Source organism: Drosophila virilis, chromosome 2 (genome assembly GCF_030788295.1).
Source record: "Drosophila virilis strain 15010-1051.87 chromosome 2, Dvir_AGI_RSII-ME, whole genome shotgun sequence".
Classification (NCBI taxonomy): Eukaryota; Metazoa; Arthropoda; class Insecta; order Diptera; family Drosophilidae; genus Drosophila; species Drosophila virilis.
Genome location: NC_091544.1, coordinates 8,303,142 through 8,318,527, shown reverse-complemented (window position 1 = coordinate 8,318,527; position 15,386 = coordinate 8,303,142). Strand labels below are relative to the sequence as shown.

At 41.1% G+C, this 15,386-nt stretch overlaps 1 protein-coding gene across 12 annotated transcripts in view; it reads right to left on the bottom strand.

Annotated features, from left to right (window-relative positions):
• The window catches only part of heph (polypyrimidine tract-binding protein 1 heph), a 172,477-nt gene that overhangs the window by 115,629 nt on the left and 41,462 nt on the right, over positions 1–15,386 (bottom strand). For all 12 annotated transcript variants that reach the window (XM_070207450.1, XM_070207443.1, XM_070207445.1 and 9 more), the window contains one exon: positions 14,360–14,458. In XM_070207450.1, the coding sequence (XP_070063551.1) occupies positions 14,360–14,449 (90 nt within the window). In that variant the 5' untranslated portion in view covers positions 14,450–14,458. The remainder of the gene's footprint in view (positions 1–14,359; positions 14,459–15,386) is intronic.

The following is a 15,386-nucleotide window of genomic DNA, read 5'->3' as shown; positions in this document are numbered from 1 at the left end:
CCACAAGGATGCCTGATGTTTGGCTCTTAAATTTTGCTTTAGTTTTGACACTGACTGTCTCAGCCCTTTGGCTGTTTATATTTTACAAAAAATGCACTTTAATTTGTAATTTACATGCCTCGCTATATAAGTAGCTGCTGCTGTAGACATTGCTGCTCAAAATTTCCTTTTGAGAAATTGAATCCTTGGCATGTTTTAGAGCAACACTAAGGAATCGCATGTTTGCTTAACTACAAGTGGGGGGGGTGTGTGATTACTGTGTGTGTCTGTGTGTGTGTGTGTGTGTGTTTGTGTGTGCACTTGTCTCTCTCCAATAGGCTCCAATGGGATTTTTGCTACTTATCTCATTTTTAGCATATTTTATCAAACATAAATATGTATATTTTGCGCGTCGCTTGCCTTGAAAGCACGATTCCCGCCTGGAACGCTAGCTGATGCGGATGCTGATGCTGCTGTGGTCCTCGAGGATTTGATTCTCATTTTGTGCGTCACCAGCACAAGAGTTTGCCTTTCGACTTCGCTTGTCTGTCTGCCTGCCTGACGCTTTTTAAGCTGCTTGATTGACTTGAAGTGCTTGGATTTAAGTGGTCGTTGGAGATTTGCTTGTTGCTGTAGCTGTTACAGTTGCTATTGTTGTTGTTTTAGCTGCTGTGGGTGGCATCGCAGCGTAGCATTTACGATTATGATTATTTGACTCTGTTGACTTCTTGAGCGACAGATGTCTGGGAATTTTTCTAGCATATCAAAAGCTTACTTTCAAATTTTCCCCAGTTTTACTTAATTGACAGGTGGTCACTTTGCTGTTATTTTGGTAAAAAGAAAAAGCAACCTAGATAAATCTAGGATTTACCGCGCTGTTCGATTCTATTCAGCTTGAAAATGATCACAGAATAAAAAAAAACTGTACACTCTTTAGAATACAGTTTTACGACACTGTTTTGTGGGCAGCTCTTTTGACAGAATACAAGTCCCGAATTTGAGGTCGAGTACGTAAACGAGGTGGAGTACTCCTAGAAAATCCGCTTAGCATTAGCTTGTTTGACTCGTCAGAAGTTCAAAAGCCAACCTTGCACACGCACAATGCAGCTTCGGCTGTACATATATGTGTGTGTGTGTGTGTGTGTGTGTGTGTGTGCCTAAGTCACTTAAGTGCACAATATGTTTGGCCATTTGACCAATTAAAAGTTTTTGCCCTAATACGCTTCATTTGGCAAACTTTCGCAAAGGGATAAAGTGAGCGAAAGTAAGACAGCAACAGAGGAGGAATGAGTGTTTGATAGATCTGGCCAATGCGCAAAGTGCAAAAATAGTAGCATTAAAAACTTTCGTCACACACAAAGGCGGGGCCACGCCTGCCACTACAAAGCTATGTGAAATATAAAAGTTTAGAGCCAATGCAAAAATCACAAAAAAAAGTACGATAAGCAAAAAACAAAAAAGACGGGACAAAAAAAAAATGTTCACTTTGTTACTTATTGAAATTTATTGAGATTTATGCATAATCTGGCTGGGGCAAAAAACTTTGCCAGCTGTCAATCACAGTGGCTGGTGGTGCTGCTGGCCACCCACGCCCAACGGGCGGCTGCTTCATCCTCCAGTGACCAATAAAAACGACAGGCACAAAACACATTTGATGAAATACTTGGCTGACGCTAACGTCATCATCGTCAGAGACGCTGTCCTCGTCGTCGCCGTCGTCGTCGGCAGCTGTCCAGGAAATAAGCGCCAATTATGCCACCAGCAAATGTGTTCGGCCTGCTGCCCAGCAGGAAGCCAGCTGGATGGCCAGTTAGCGACCAGAATTCATTTCGTTCGCTCGTTTCGTTTCACTTCTTTCAATTCCAATTTCAATTTGCTGCACACTGAAATGGCGCTGTCGTCGTCGGCGTCGTCGTCGTCGACGTCATTGTCAACATCTTCATGCGGTGTGTTGCCTTAAAAAGTGTTCAGCGTGACCCAGCCCCAAAAACGGGGGCGCATATCTGCTTGACCGAGCGCACAGCTGAAAGACTGAAGGGAGTCATCCAGGCGCTCAAAGTGACCCACCTCTCCATGGAGCGTTGTTTCCATTTTGTACGCACTTCCGCCGTTAGCGTTGTGCCCTTCCAGCTCGTAAAGGGATTTTTCTGTAGCCTGCTGCTGCCGCTGCTGTCATCTTGCGCCATTGGGTCATCCATCTACCGTTTCATCCTTTGTGCAGTCCGCAAATGTTTTATTTATATGTGGACAACGTTGGCGGCAAAGTTTTACTTAAATATGCGTAGCAGACCGTCAAGCCGCTGGCCAAACAGCAACTGCTCAGGTGTCTGTAAGCGCGCGCGTGTGTGTGTGTGTGTGTGCCTCAGTTGACTTTGATGCTGGTATATTGATATAAATATATATAAGTTTGGGTGCTTCCGATGGCACAGCATACTTTTAGGCGCAGCCGGAACGTCCCAGCCCTTGATTGAGTGGAGCGCGCGCAAATCCGCAAAATAGATTTCCCAATTGACACATATTTTCCTTTTTGCAGAAAAACTGCTTGCATGAGTGAATTCTGCTGGTTTACGACGAGCACGTATTCCGACTCTTCTTAATAAGATTTTAATATTTATAGCGTGGACACAGGCATTGTATATAAATAATAACATGTGTTTTAGTTCCCGCATAGGCAAGATCAATTTTTCTGGTTGATTTAAGGGAAGCGTCGGGGAAAATAAAAATGAATTTTGATTGTGATTTTTGGACAAGTCCGTTTCTCTGGCTTATGTATAATTCATTATTTAATTTTATATTGTTCTTTTGTTACGCTTTTTAGTTTTAATGCTTTTCATTCATATTTGTCTAGCTACAGAAACCTGGGCACATTAATAAATTAAATTTTATTTAATTGCTTGAGTTAAACGGGTTGCCTGCCACTTGAAGCGCGAAAAACCGCTCAGTGAAAATGCCTTTATTAATTTCGAAAACAGACCCCAACACTCCAAGTAGAGTATAAAACGTTGCCCACTTCATCTAAGGCATGGCATTCGTTCATTTTCTTGCCAGCGGCTGCTTCTTTATTTGCTTTGCTGATTGTCAACATCAATTATTTAACTTTTGCGTGACAGACCACCCAAAACAGCTCGGGCGGACTCCATGCCCCCGCTGGTCTATTTAAAAACAGTCAAATAAGCGCACATAAAACTTATCACGCCTGAATTTGTCAGCACAAAAGCCAGGCACGAACGAAAAAATTTCGCGGCTGGGTTGAAAGGCGGCAGCAACCCTTTATTTTTTTTTTTTTTGTATTTGTTATTGTTCTTGTTGTGTGCCCTACGCATCCTTTTTTCAAATACCCTATGCTTAGAGCATTGAGAGGGGGTTGACTGAGTATTCCAATGCCAGGAGCATGTGTCTTATTTGCAGCTAGAAAACAGTGAACCTTAACGGAATTAAATTAAACTTAATTTTCGTCCCCGATTAGAATATTCAAATATATTTTCAAATTTATTTGATAAATTTTGACTATGTATTTCAAACATCGGCAACTAAATAACGAGGTGTTCGAATCGAAGATTAGTGAATTAATGTCTTATAAGAAGGGTTTACGGAGAAATTTTTCTTTAAATTTGATCAACTCCGAAGCCTTCTACTTTACTTTTTGTGTATAATCAACACGAAACTCTTCACTTTAAAACATCCCATTAAGACCTTATTGGAAAAAATACAACTTTCAAGCTAAACCTTTAATGGCCATTGCTCACAAACGTTTTACAGGGTAACGCATAGTCGAGCACATTGATCTGAAGTTTTCGGAGTCGGTTAGTTGAAAATTTGTCGCGGCTTCTGCTTTGCACTTCATTTTGTGTTTGTCTTGTTGAATGCCAAATGCAAATGCTCTGCATACTTTATGGCGTTTTGTACGCTTTTTTCACACTTTCCTAAGCAGTTGCTGCCGCGCACGCGATGAATGGAAATGCCTACGGGGTCTGAGGTAGCCACCGGTTTGGGATTGCCGTTGAAAAGTTGGGCGCTGACTGCCACTTAAGACAAATTGCGGGTAACAAGTAGAGCGCCCACGTAAATAGGCAAAGCTGAACAACGTAAGAAAAAAATACCAACCAAAATGATAAAAAAAATAAACTGAATGCAAAAAAAAAATATATATATATAAATAAATACCCCATTGAAAGCTAGAGGGATGGCAAACACTGATACAATGGGTTGTAAGAGTCGAAGCAAGCGCTGGAAATTTGCGGCGCCAGAATCTGCATACAATTTTGGCAAAAAGGGTTTTGTGCAAAGTATGCAGCAAAGTTTTCAATAATGCCAGAGACCCACAACCCCACACTCTTGCTCGCACCACAACAACAACAATCATTTTTCTCAGCGCCAGGCACTTGAGCACTCAAGTATTTCACGCCGATTTGTGGCCTTGTTTGCAAGCGCTCGTTTCAATTGGCAAAGCTCAAAGCTTCTAGAGGCAGAAGTTGCCAAGTTTTAATTTTTTCTTCATCTTCGGCTGCTTGTTATAAACATCGTGGCCAATTTGCCGCTAAAAGTTTGAAGCAGCTTTGCAACTTTCAGAAGCTCCGCCGAGTAATTAAGCAATTAGATCTCCTGATAGCGGAATATCAAGCATACGACGTGTGGCACATCCGGCATGCGGCATGCGGCTTTGTAATAATATTCCAGATTTATTTGCTGGCGACATTTGGATTGGGGCATACTTTATGCGCCACTTTATGACCAAGGATGCTGCAGCAGCGTTGCAATAATCCGGGGCGACTGCACGCGCCGCCACTAAAACGGGGCTTAGTCATGTGGGCGTGGCCAACACAGTTGCTGTCATGCGGTTTTATTAGAAATTGTTATCGACGCGCCTGTTGCATACACTGCACCCAGACCTCCGATGCTCCTAAAGTTCGATTTTTATCTAACGAAACTTGTGGGTGTTGGGCGGTGGGCGTGGGTTACTGCAACATCGGCTTATTGCCGCCCACATGCTGCTCTATTTTGCCATTGCCATTTGCCATTTGCTGCTTACACTTGGTGGTGCTGGCGGTGCCATTGCCGGCTTTGCCACGAGTGCTTTGTTATCTGTGGAATTAAAAACGTCGCCATATTGCTCTGCCAGGACGAGCTCTAAGTGCGGCCGCTGAAGCTGCTGCGGCTGTGTTTGAGTGCACTTTTAGCGCCATAAATCTGAAATTGTTGTTGCCGGGCCAAACTGGGCTCTCTGCTTTGGATGTGCGGCCTTTTATTGTTGTAATGTGAATACAAATTTATATTGACATCGTAAAGGTAACAATCTTCTGCCGCAACTCCTAACATATACGTGTGCCCACGTTTCTCGCCCACTTCATCCGTTAACCCCTGCCGATGCAGCCAAGAATATCCTTAGCAGGCTCAGCAGGAGGCAGCTCGCGGAGCAGTCCACCAATCGCATATGCAATGTCAATATTTGTATTTGCTTTCTATGGGGGAAAGTGGTGCCCGCCGTTTGTTGGTTTCCTCTTTTTTTTTTTTTTACGATTTGACGTTTATGTGGGCATTGAAGCAATGGCAAAGCCCCACAGCAGAGCCAACTGTGCAATGAAAGTGTTTTGCCATCAGTAAAGGGCATGCACGTGTATGTGTGCGGGCAGATTTACGTATGATATAGATTTCAAATGGAAAATGATAGTTGTCGCACCAATTTAAGCTGCTTCAATGGGTGCATAAGCTATGCAAATAATTTAACATTACTCTAATCCTCCGCAGTCAAATTTTGTTTAAATACAATATGTTTTTATATCATGATGCAATGTTATATGGGACACAAAACTTGTATTAAAAGGAACTCAAAATTGCGAATTATTAAAAATATTTCCTTCATTTTATGACCAGCATTTATTTTACGTTATTATACTGATGCTTGAATATCATTTAATTTTATATCTATACAATACCTCGAAATAAGACAAATCTAGTTCAAATATTTTTTGCTATTCAACTAATTTAAAATCGAGAATCAATTTTCACAGCAAATTCATTGGTTTCGAACACTGTGCCATACACTGCCTTCTGCCAGTTTACACTAGCTATTTCCCAGCTTAGCTTGCTATTTGTTTTATTGTTACATTCATTTCGAGGCTGCGCCTGATGCTGGCTGGGTTGATAGTTGGCCAGACCACGCAAAATGCAGGCACATTGGGGCTTTTCTGCAAGTGGGGACCATCAGTATTTGCGGTTTAAGTTATATTTATGACATTATCGTGATGTGTTTGCGTTTGGTTTTTGCCAGCTAACTAGCCCCAATCAGAGCTATAAGGATTTGCCGCATTGTTGTTATGGCAACAAGAAAAGCGCATTAACTATTCGACGAGCCGTAAATGTTGGCGCAATAAAATGAGCAGCCTACTTTTCAGGGCGTACACTGTTAAAATTTAATGGCAGCATGGCAAACACCTTGGGCTAAGCTCGCCTTTGCGGCGTAATAAACAAAATTCTAAAGATGCCGCCGCACACAAAAAGTGCTCAAATCATAAACCAAAATAATAATTACCCATAGCTTTGCCAGGGACTTTACAACAAAAGCCAAGCCCAGTTACACACACTCACACACACACAAACATGCACACCCACACGCCCAAAAAGAGACACATGGAAATTTATTGATGTGCGCGTGATGTGCCTAGACAGAGCGGAAGACAGGACAGACAGGACAGACAGGACAGAGAAATTGGCAGTAAGGACACACGGCGAGACTCACTTGAATCAGGCGCGTACGTTGAGCCTTGGAAGCCATAAAAGCGCACATAATAATGTCAAATGAGTTACAACAAAAGCCAGCCCCACAGATCCCACCGCAATACCCCACCATAACTGCGCTCAGACATTTTTTTTTTTGTGAGGAGCAGGAGGCTTGGCTGGTGTTATACCCTTTCGCTGATGACTGTATTAGGGTTGGCGATGCTAGCCTTTTTGGTCGTTTGCAGTTTTTATTACAAATTTATAGGCGCAGATGCAAATAAATTGCCGGGCAGAGGGAATGGGGCTCATGATTTCCACTTTCCCTGCTCGTGGTTTTCGTTTTATTTTTTCGCCGTCTCGTTAAAGTAGTTGACGACAAGTTGGCCGTTTCTTCGTTTCGCTTTCAGTTGGAAACATTTTGCGAATTTTATAATGCTTATTTCGGCCGGACAATATTTGTGCTGGCCCAACACTTTCGCCGATGGCAGACGGTACAAAGTTTTTACTGTTTGTGTTTATCTTTGAGTTTGGTCAACAAGTTTTCGACGCGCACCTGCAGACAACGCCAACTCGAACAGGACATCGGAAAGGGCAGAGCTGAGCAGGAAAATACAGGAAGTTTGACGCAGACGACCAAGGGACAGGCAGACAGGATGTGCAAGCAGCAGCAGCAGCAGCAGCACACAACTGAGAACGACATTTAAGCTCTACTAATGCATGTGTCCGTTTGTTTGTTGAGTCCACATGCTACGGCACAAAGGACGACCAGGACGAGTGAGAAGGAAGCGAGGCCAATGACAACAACGTTGACAGGATCTTCGTCGTTTTGGGCCAAAGAAAAGCAATCTTTTTGCTGCACAGCGTGAAAATCGCGAAAATAAATATTGAACTGTAAAGCCAAAGTCAACAATGTGCGGTGCCGTTGCCTAGAATGTGTGCCTAAGTGTGCTTGTGCCTGTGTCTTTGTGTGTGTGTGTGTGTGTCTTTGTGTGTGTGTGTGTGTCTGTGCCTGTGTGTATGTCGAGAGCTAATGCCTGCACACCCCCGGTAAAGGCAAGAGTTAAAGCCGTTTCTGAGCAGCAGCTGTTGCTCCTAGGTTGTTGCATATAACCAAAGCAACAACTGTTCCTTGGCCACAATCCGCGTTGTGTTTAAACAAAAGCTTTCAACGCGGCGCCTTTATCGATAAATTATGAAAACGAGACGCTAATTATGTCTAAAGAAATAAGCGATGGCTGGCACAGCTGCAAAGCTCTGAGTTTGCATACTATTATTTTCTATATACTATAGCTAGCAAGGAAACACACTGCTGCACTAAAGAGTAGAAATGACTGGAAGAACTTAACATGGTATAGCTCTTCTTATCAACTATACGAAAATCAATTATACCCGAAAAACGGTATGAAAAAAGGGCATAACAAGATTTTAAATTTGTATGTAACAGGAGTTATCTCCGATTCATAGATTATTTACATATATTCTTGGTCAGCTGAGTCGATCGAGGCTTATCCGTCTATCCGTCTATCCGAATAACTGTAAGTATTTTTGTTATTTTTACTATATATATTCCCTAAAAACGATATTCATTTTATGTTATTATTGATTTATTTATTTTCATTATATAAGAGTTTCGAAATATTTTAAAATCTCGCTTGAATACAAATGTATAATCTTAAAAAGTTTAATCTGGCCTAACCTCATTTTGGACTATTCTCTGTTGCTGATCTGTGGAAACGCCTTAAAATACACAGAACTATTTAAACTTGTTGTCTGTGGTGTATTCTTGTTTTCCTTTGCCGCCCCGCAAATGTATGCTACAGTTTTTGGTCACCCCGTTTTGAAATTTTAACGAGACATCTGGGAATTGCATCATTTCGGGCAATTTTGTGCTGGTCGTGCTGGCTGCCGTTGATGCTGTTGCTATTATTTTGTGACGAGAGCGTTGTCCTTGTTGTCCTTTGTGTCAGCCGTAATAAATAATGCGCGCTCGTGTGTTGGTGTGTGTGTGTGTGTGTGCGTATCACGCACACATGCACGCAAAAATAGTAAACAAAACGCTTGCATAAAAGAACAACAGCGACAAGCTGTGAGAGAAAAGGACTTGCATGTTATGCCCCGCAGGCCAGCGACAGGACAACCAGCAACAAGACGACAAGTAGCTGCTACTCAGCTCACCTCCCAACCCCCATTCTACATATACTTGAAGCCGCCTGCAACTTGAGTAACTTTTGGGGCGTAGCGGGCGACACGCCCTAATTGAAATTAATGTCTATCCCTTTTCGATTTCTATACAAGCAGTAAGACCCGACCATGACCAGGACTAGGACAGGAGCTGCTTTCTTCTTCGGCTCCATCTTGTACTGTGTACTTGAACATAGTTTTTGTCCATTTCCAGCCAAATTGCTTGACTTATGTGTACAACAACGACAAGAGCTGCTTGTTAAATAATCCTCGTGTTCTTTCTGATGTCTTTTAGGACACGCATTCTCCTACTACTCCTCCTGCTAATGCTGCTGCTGTTGCTGCCACTTAGGTCGTCTTACTAGCTAGTTATGCCGCACGCATGTTTCTCAGACATAATATGCCGCCTGGTTATCTTGGCTGCGTGCCGCATTAGCTTGGACACGCACAGAAATGAGAGGCAAGCTATAATATTTTTGTTTAACGATTGTTTTGTGTGCTTGCGCCCGTTAACGGGGGAATAATTAGCCGTTAGCCCTTTGTTGTTACCGTTACATTTACTGTTGTGTAATGGGCCGCCCCAAAATGGCGACGCGAAGAGAAAGCAAGAATTCCCATTTTAAAGGATGGCGTGTGCATGTCTAATGTGCCACAACTTCTTGGAACGGCATTACCCCAAAACAATCATACTAAATAACTATAATTTTTAACGCTTGCCAAGGCTGGGAAAACAACAAAAGCCACAAGGCAAAAATCAAATCCAATTGCGACCAAGTACAACCATTCTTTTTGTGTGTTTGTGTTTTTCTTGCAGATTACGTGGCGCATACGCAATGGCGTCTTTTTTTTTGGTTGCTGAAACTGTGAATTGTGTATGGCACGGATTTTGGGTAATTTGGTTCGCATCTCCTTTCTTTTTTAATTTCTGGAAAAGGTTTTTATTATGGCGCGCTCGCACACACAACACAGAGCCGGGGTGAATAGCAACTATTACGCTTTGCTTTTTATATGAATTACAATAATAAAAACAAAAAAGCAAACAAAGCAGCCGCAGTCGCATTCGCCGCTTGATGGGGGGCAACGCATGAGGTGAGGAGAAATAAAATCATAAAAATTACAAAAGGTACGAGACAGCTAAGAAAAACGACAACACACGAAAAATGCGTTCAAGAAAAATCGCCGTAATAAAGCCAGGCGTCTGGGTCTCTGTGCGAGATGCTCTGCTGCAAATAAAACAATTTGAGTGGAAATAAAAAATAAAACAAAGTACAGCCAGGTTGAAGCAGCAGGAGTGGAAGCAGCAGCAACAATAACAGCAGCAGCAGCTGAAGGTAACTGGAAATGAGCGCTTAACGCAACACCCCCAAATGTAACTGAAACGCAATCCTTTGTAAGTATAAACAACGCAGCGCAGTGCCAGACAGACAGATGGACAGATGGACAGACGTTCAGAGAGAGACAAACACTGGCAGGGCAAACAATGCTACGGCGTAGTCCTCATCGGCATCGTCGTCGTCATTCTTGCCTCATCGTCTTAATACCAAAGTAGAGCGCAACTTAAATTATTAATAACAAGCATAAGAAAAATAAATGTACGCGAATGAACCAAGAAGACAAAGGATAAGGCAAAGGAGCAGCTGAGGCTGCCAACGGCACTTCGCTGCGCTGCGTAACCCGGAAGCATTGGCCGGTCAAAGCGCTCTACAGTTGAAGTTAAGGTTTATGCCCTGGACAGTCGTTGCAATGCTGACGGGGCATGTAATACAGGTACAATCACCTGCTGCCCGAGTGGCAGCAGAAGTAAAAAAAAAGACAATCAAGCGGAAGTTCTCAAACAACAAAAGCTCACTGACGGCTTGTCGGATTTAAAATTTCAGAAGTCAAAGTAGGTGTATCATGATACCAAATTGTATTGCAATATCTAATGAAAGCCAACTTAGAGATGCAAAAAGCTGATCGGTTTCATTTCCGTTAAGACTTATCACATTTGCATTTGCGCTGAAGTTGCCACGTTAAGCTATTGATCGATGTCGCTATCGATGCGAGCACAGAAAAATACAAAGCATAATTTTCGGAGCATAAAAATAAATAATAAAAATTCACTTAATACTTAAACTTGGTTAAGATATATGGAATGTCTATACATAAAAATGTTTGTCCTGACTGATTGATTGACTGGTAATGAACGCGCAGCCCAATCCAATCCGCAAGAGCTATTAAGCTGAAATTTTCACTGTATTTACATCATGTGATGAAGATGCACGTTATGACGGGGTTTTGTGAAATTCCACCCACAAGTGTTCGTGATCTTTTTTAAAATTCATTTGAGGGATGTTTCACAATTTTCGAAAAGTGCATTTCTGCTTGGTGAAAATGAGTATTAAATATTTGGTGGGTGACGTCTCGCACTCAAATTCATTTCCAAGGAACTATTTGATCTATCTATAGTATGTATCATATGAGACGTGTTTGAAAAATGCGATTCAACGTAATTTTGGGCGAAGTTTAAAGTTTTCTACAGTTTGTTTTAAACTTGAAAATTTTACCCGCAACAGAGTAAATTGGCGAATAACTATTGTATGAAAGTCAAGCGCCTTTTCAAAGATTTTTAAGAGAATTTATTTTATGAGTATCAGGGGAGAGGACGTGGTTTACACGCTATTATATATACATATATGGTATATATTCAGCTAGGGCTTTGAGCCCGTTACCTCTTCTACGTTTAAAGTACTTGGTCTTCTTAGCACGTCGTTTACCGAAAACGCTTCTCTCCAATGAGACTTTACACTAAGAAATAAATTGAATTTAACGATTCCTCACAGTGAATTTCATAAAAAGCCCTTTCCAAAGCATCCGATTTAAAACAAAAAAGTAGCTTGAGAAACGCTTTTTCTATAACTACCCCAACTTCCCCCGAGCACTGAAATGTTCATAAAAAATGCGTTCTTCGCATTGTCTTATTTTTGTTATTAAATATAATTTAGCCAACACACCTTTACCATCATTTTTTTTTATGAGGCAAGTAGATGCCACTGGCAAAATCGCTTGCACCACCCAAACACCCAACTACCCTAACCGCCAAGTCCAATTCCCTTCTTGATGATTTATGCCGCGCGGTCAAGTGTAAGTTCGCGTCGGTTCCTCGGGGCGGGAAATTGGGTTTAACAGCCGCAGCTGGTTGCTCGTTAAATTTGACCCCGCTTAAGCAGCTCTGGCTGTTGTTGTTGTCTGACGTTTTATTAAATAATTTTTGCCTACGTTTTTTTTTTATGAACTGGCAACTGGCCTGTTATCACCAAGCGTCAGACAGGCGCCGTAACCGGCCAGGACTACGCTGTGTGCTGTGATTTGCCTTAATTAGTCGTGGCAGATCCGAGCAGGCCCATCAACCAGTTAATTTTGCCTGATAATTAGCCATTCGTCTCGGTTTAAGCGGTTTCATTGTATGCGAGCAGGCATAAAAGAAAACTCGCATAGAATTATGGGTATTTGAACTTATTTGAAATCGCATACTGATGGATGTTTGCGAATGCAAATGCTTGACTATTCACGCACATTATATTACCCATTTACAACCATCAAAGTGCACTGTAATAATTATGCTTTAATTGAATTATATACGCATTAGGAATTCTTAAATATTTTTATACCCTATACTCGTTCAATTGTCGCCAATATTAATTCAGATTCTCGAACCCAGGCCTTCGATATATACAAATACGATTTATGTAGCTAAATACGTTTTTTTTTTTGTCATTTTATACTTTCGACAATCTTTAAAAACGGATTGTCTACTTTTTCGGGCACAGGTGTTATTAAAACAAGATTTATTTCTGTCCACATTCAAGGATGTACATTATTGGCTATTACAGTAATTTGGCACTCGGAACAGCATTTAAAATTATATTTGTTGTTTGCTTGTTACTACTGGCAACACATGTTGCATTCAATGAATCCTAGGAAATAATTAAAACGTATAAATTGAGTGAATGCATTTAAGCATAATTTGTCCTTTATGAGGAAAACTACAAAATTGCACAGAACACAAACAAGCGCTGGACCTGAAAACAATACACACACACACACACACACGAGCAGCATTTATCTTTCATCTGAACTGTCGGACGCCGTTGTGATTTTGTTGGCATGCTTTCGTTTGGTTTTCGGCAAAAATTTCATTTACCATGAAAGCAAAATGTCGTACTGCCTTTGTGGCATCAACGACACAGCTGCCGTGCCCCAAGGATAAGAATGAAGCGCTGTTCATGCATTTCTGGTCAAACGAAATGGGAGAATACTAGAAATTCATTTATTAAGCGCTACACTGGCCAAAACGGACAAAGCTTTAAGTAGCAGCGGCTGACGAGCCTTCTAGGCGAGATGAAAAATAAGTTTTTAAGTACAACAAATTAAAAACGCATATATATATTGGTTTCAGCGTTGTCTGCGAGATTACAAAAATGTTGCTTTTAAGGATCGGCACGAGTGCTTACAACCGCACATATATATATATATATATATATATATATATATATATATATATACATACACGCACACACACACACAAGCACACAGCGCTAACGAGCGTCCATTATGCAAACAATAAGCGCCGTTTCCTTCAGATAAAAGCAAAACAGACAGAGCAACGACAATAAAAAAGAGGAAAAACTGCCAAAAATATTGTATGCATGTACATTTATATATATAGCGCATACGCCACGTTTCGCCACGCAGTGGCTTTCATTCAAAAATAGATTTATGTGTGGCATTTAAACGAAAGGACAAACAAAATCAAGAAATATGCTGCAGCATTTATCAAACATGACGCGTCCACAACAATGTTAACCCCTAGCCCCAGTCTGCCTTTAGCACAGGTTTGACATCATTATTCCTTAGCGACAACAACAACGAGAATATGCGGGCACTGCATTTTGGTATCATTAAAATGTGATCACTGCGCATTAAAGTTGTAGTCAAATGAGGATGTGTGTGTTTGTGTGTGTGTGTGTGTGAATGCGGATGAGGAACGTCACCCGTCACCATCTTGGCAAGCAACAATTTGATTTAGTAGCGCACATTATATTCAGTGCCCGTTGTCTATCTGGGTGAATATTTATATACATATACATATAGATGTATATATAAATATATATATATATGCCTGAGTGTGTGTGAGTGTGCTTGCAATAATGTCAACAATGAAGCAACCCCACTCGACATGCTGTCATATCCTGTCTGTGGTGCTTGTGGTACGGGTGGTGTTTGGCGTTGGCGCTTGGGCTTGTGTGCCAGTTTAGCGGCAACATTTACATATAACATTTTGCCCCACTTGTTGACTTTTTGGCCACGGAGGTCGCGATTTGCATGATATTCGCATTTATACGCTTAATTTACTATTTCATAATGGGGCAACGAGTGTCCCGATTTGCGCTTTGCGCTCGTAGCATCATTAGGATTATTTAAAGAGCTTAGTAGAACTCACCTTGACTCCAATGTGAACCGGTGTGAATTCAGTTTTATGTATTGAAGGTATCGGTATCGGTAATGGCATAGGTAGGGCGCAGGACATCATGGTCGCTACCTGTGAATAGAAATGATAAACAAGAGAAAGACATGTTAGTTAATTGGTTGAGTAAATGGAGTGTAAAATTAAGTAGATTAGATCAATTGGGCGGGAGCTGGAAAGCTCTACGTTGCATCGGAATTCGCGCGAAACGTTTTCTATTTTTTTCAAGGCCTAGAATTTATAATAACTTATATTCATTTTTGACTGAACTTTCTTTTCAAAAAAGAGAAAAGATCTTGCGATACGAAAATCAATGTAAGCCTGGTAACAGTAATGTACTCCGAAACACAGGCTATCCGTCTGTGACTACTGACCTTTAATATTTCCTGAGGTTTTTATAATCGATTCTCGTAATCTAAAATAAATTGAAGATGATACGAAATCTTATGGATCAGCATTTAACCCTATCGAAAGAATCTACCGGATTGACGCGAGCAATGATTTCTGTACGTTTAATTTATCAAATATCAAACCTTTCGATCAAATCAAAGGTCTCAAAAGGTTTTAGACCCGAACCAATTCGCACTCAATATTCACATTCAATTTTGACATGAACCGAACCCTTAACTTAACCGTAACCAAACACGATCCAAACTATATTTTCTTTAGGGAAATTTAGGACCTGAACCAATAGCTGGTTTTCACCATGAACCGGTTAGTTTTGGTATGCAGTCCTGATTCAAACGGCTATCAATAATTGGAAAGTAACTCAAAAAATCACTTGTTCTTTTCTATTAATTGTAAATCCCCAATTAAATAACAATATAAGGTACATTTAGTATAGACATTAATATTTTTTCAGCTAAACTCTGGATTAAAGGCAGAAACTCTTAAATACTTATATATACATATATAAGGCGACTTTTACGATAGCTATTGCTCCACATGGCATTTGCGTTGTTCGGGCCAAGCAGCTGGCCAGGAAACTGCGCGCGGCAAACAC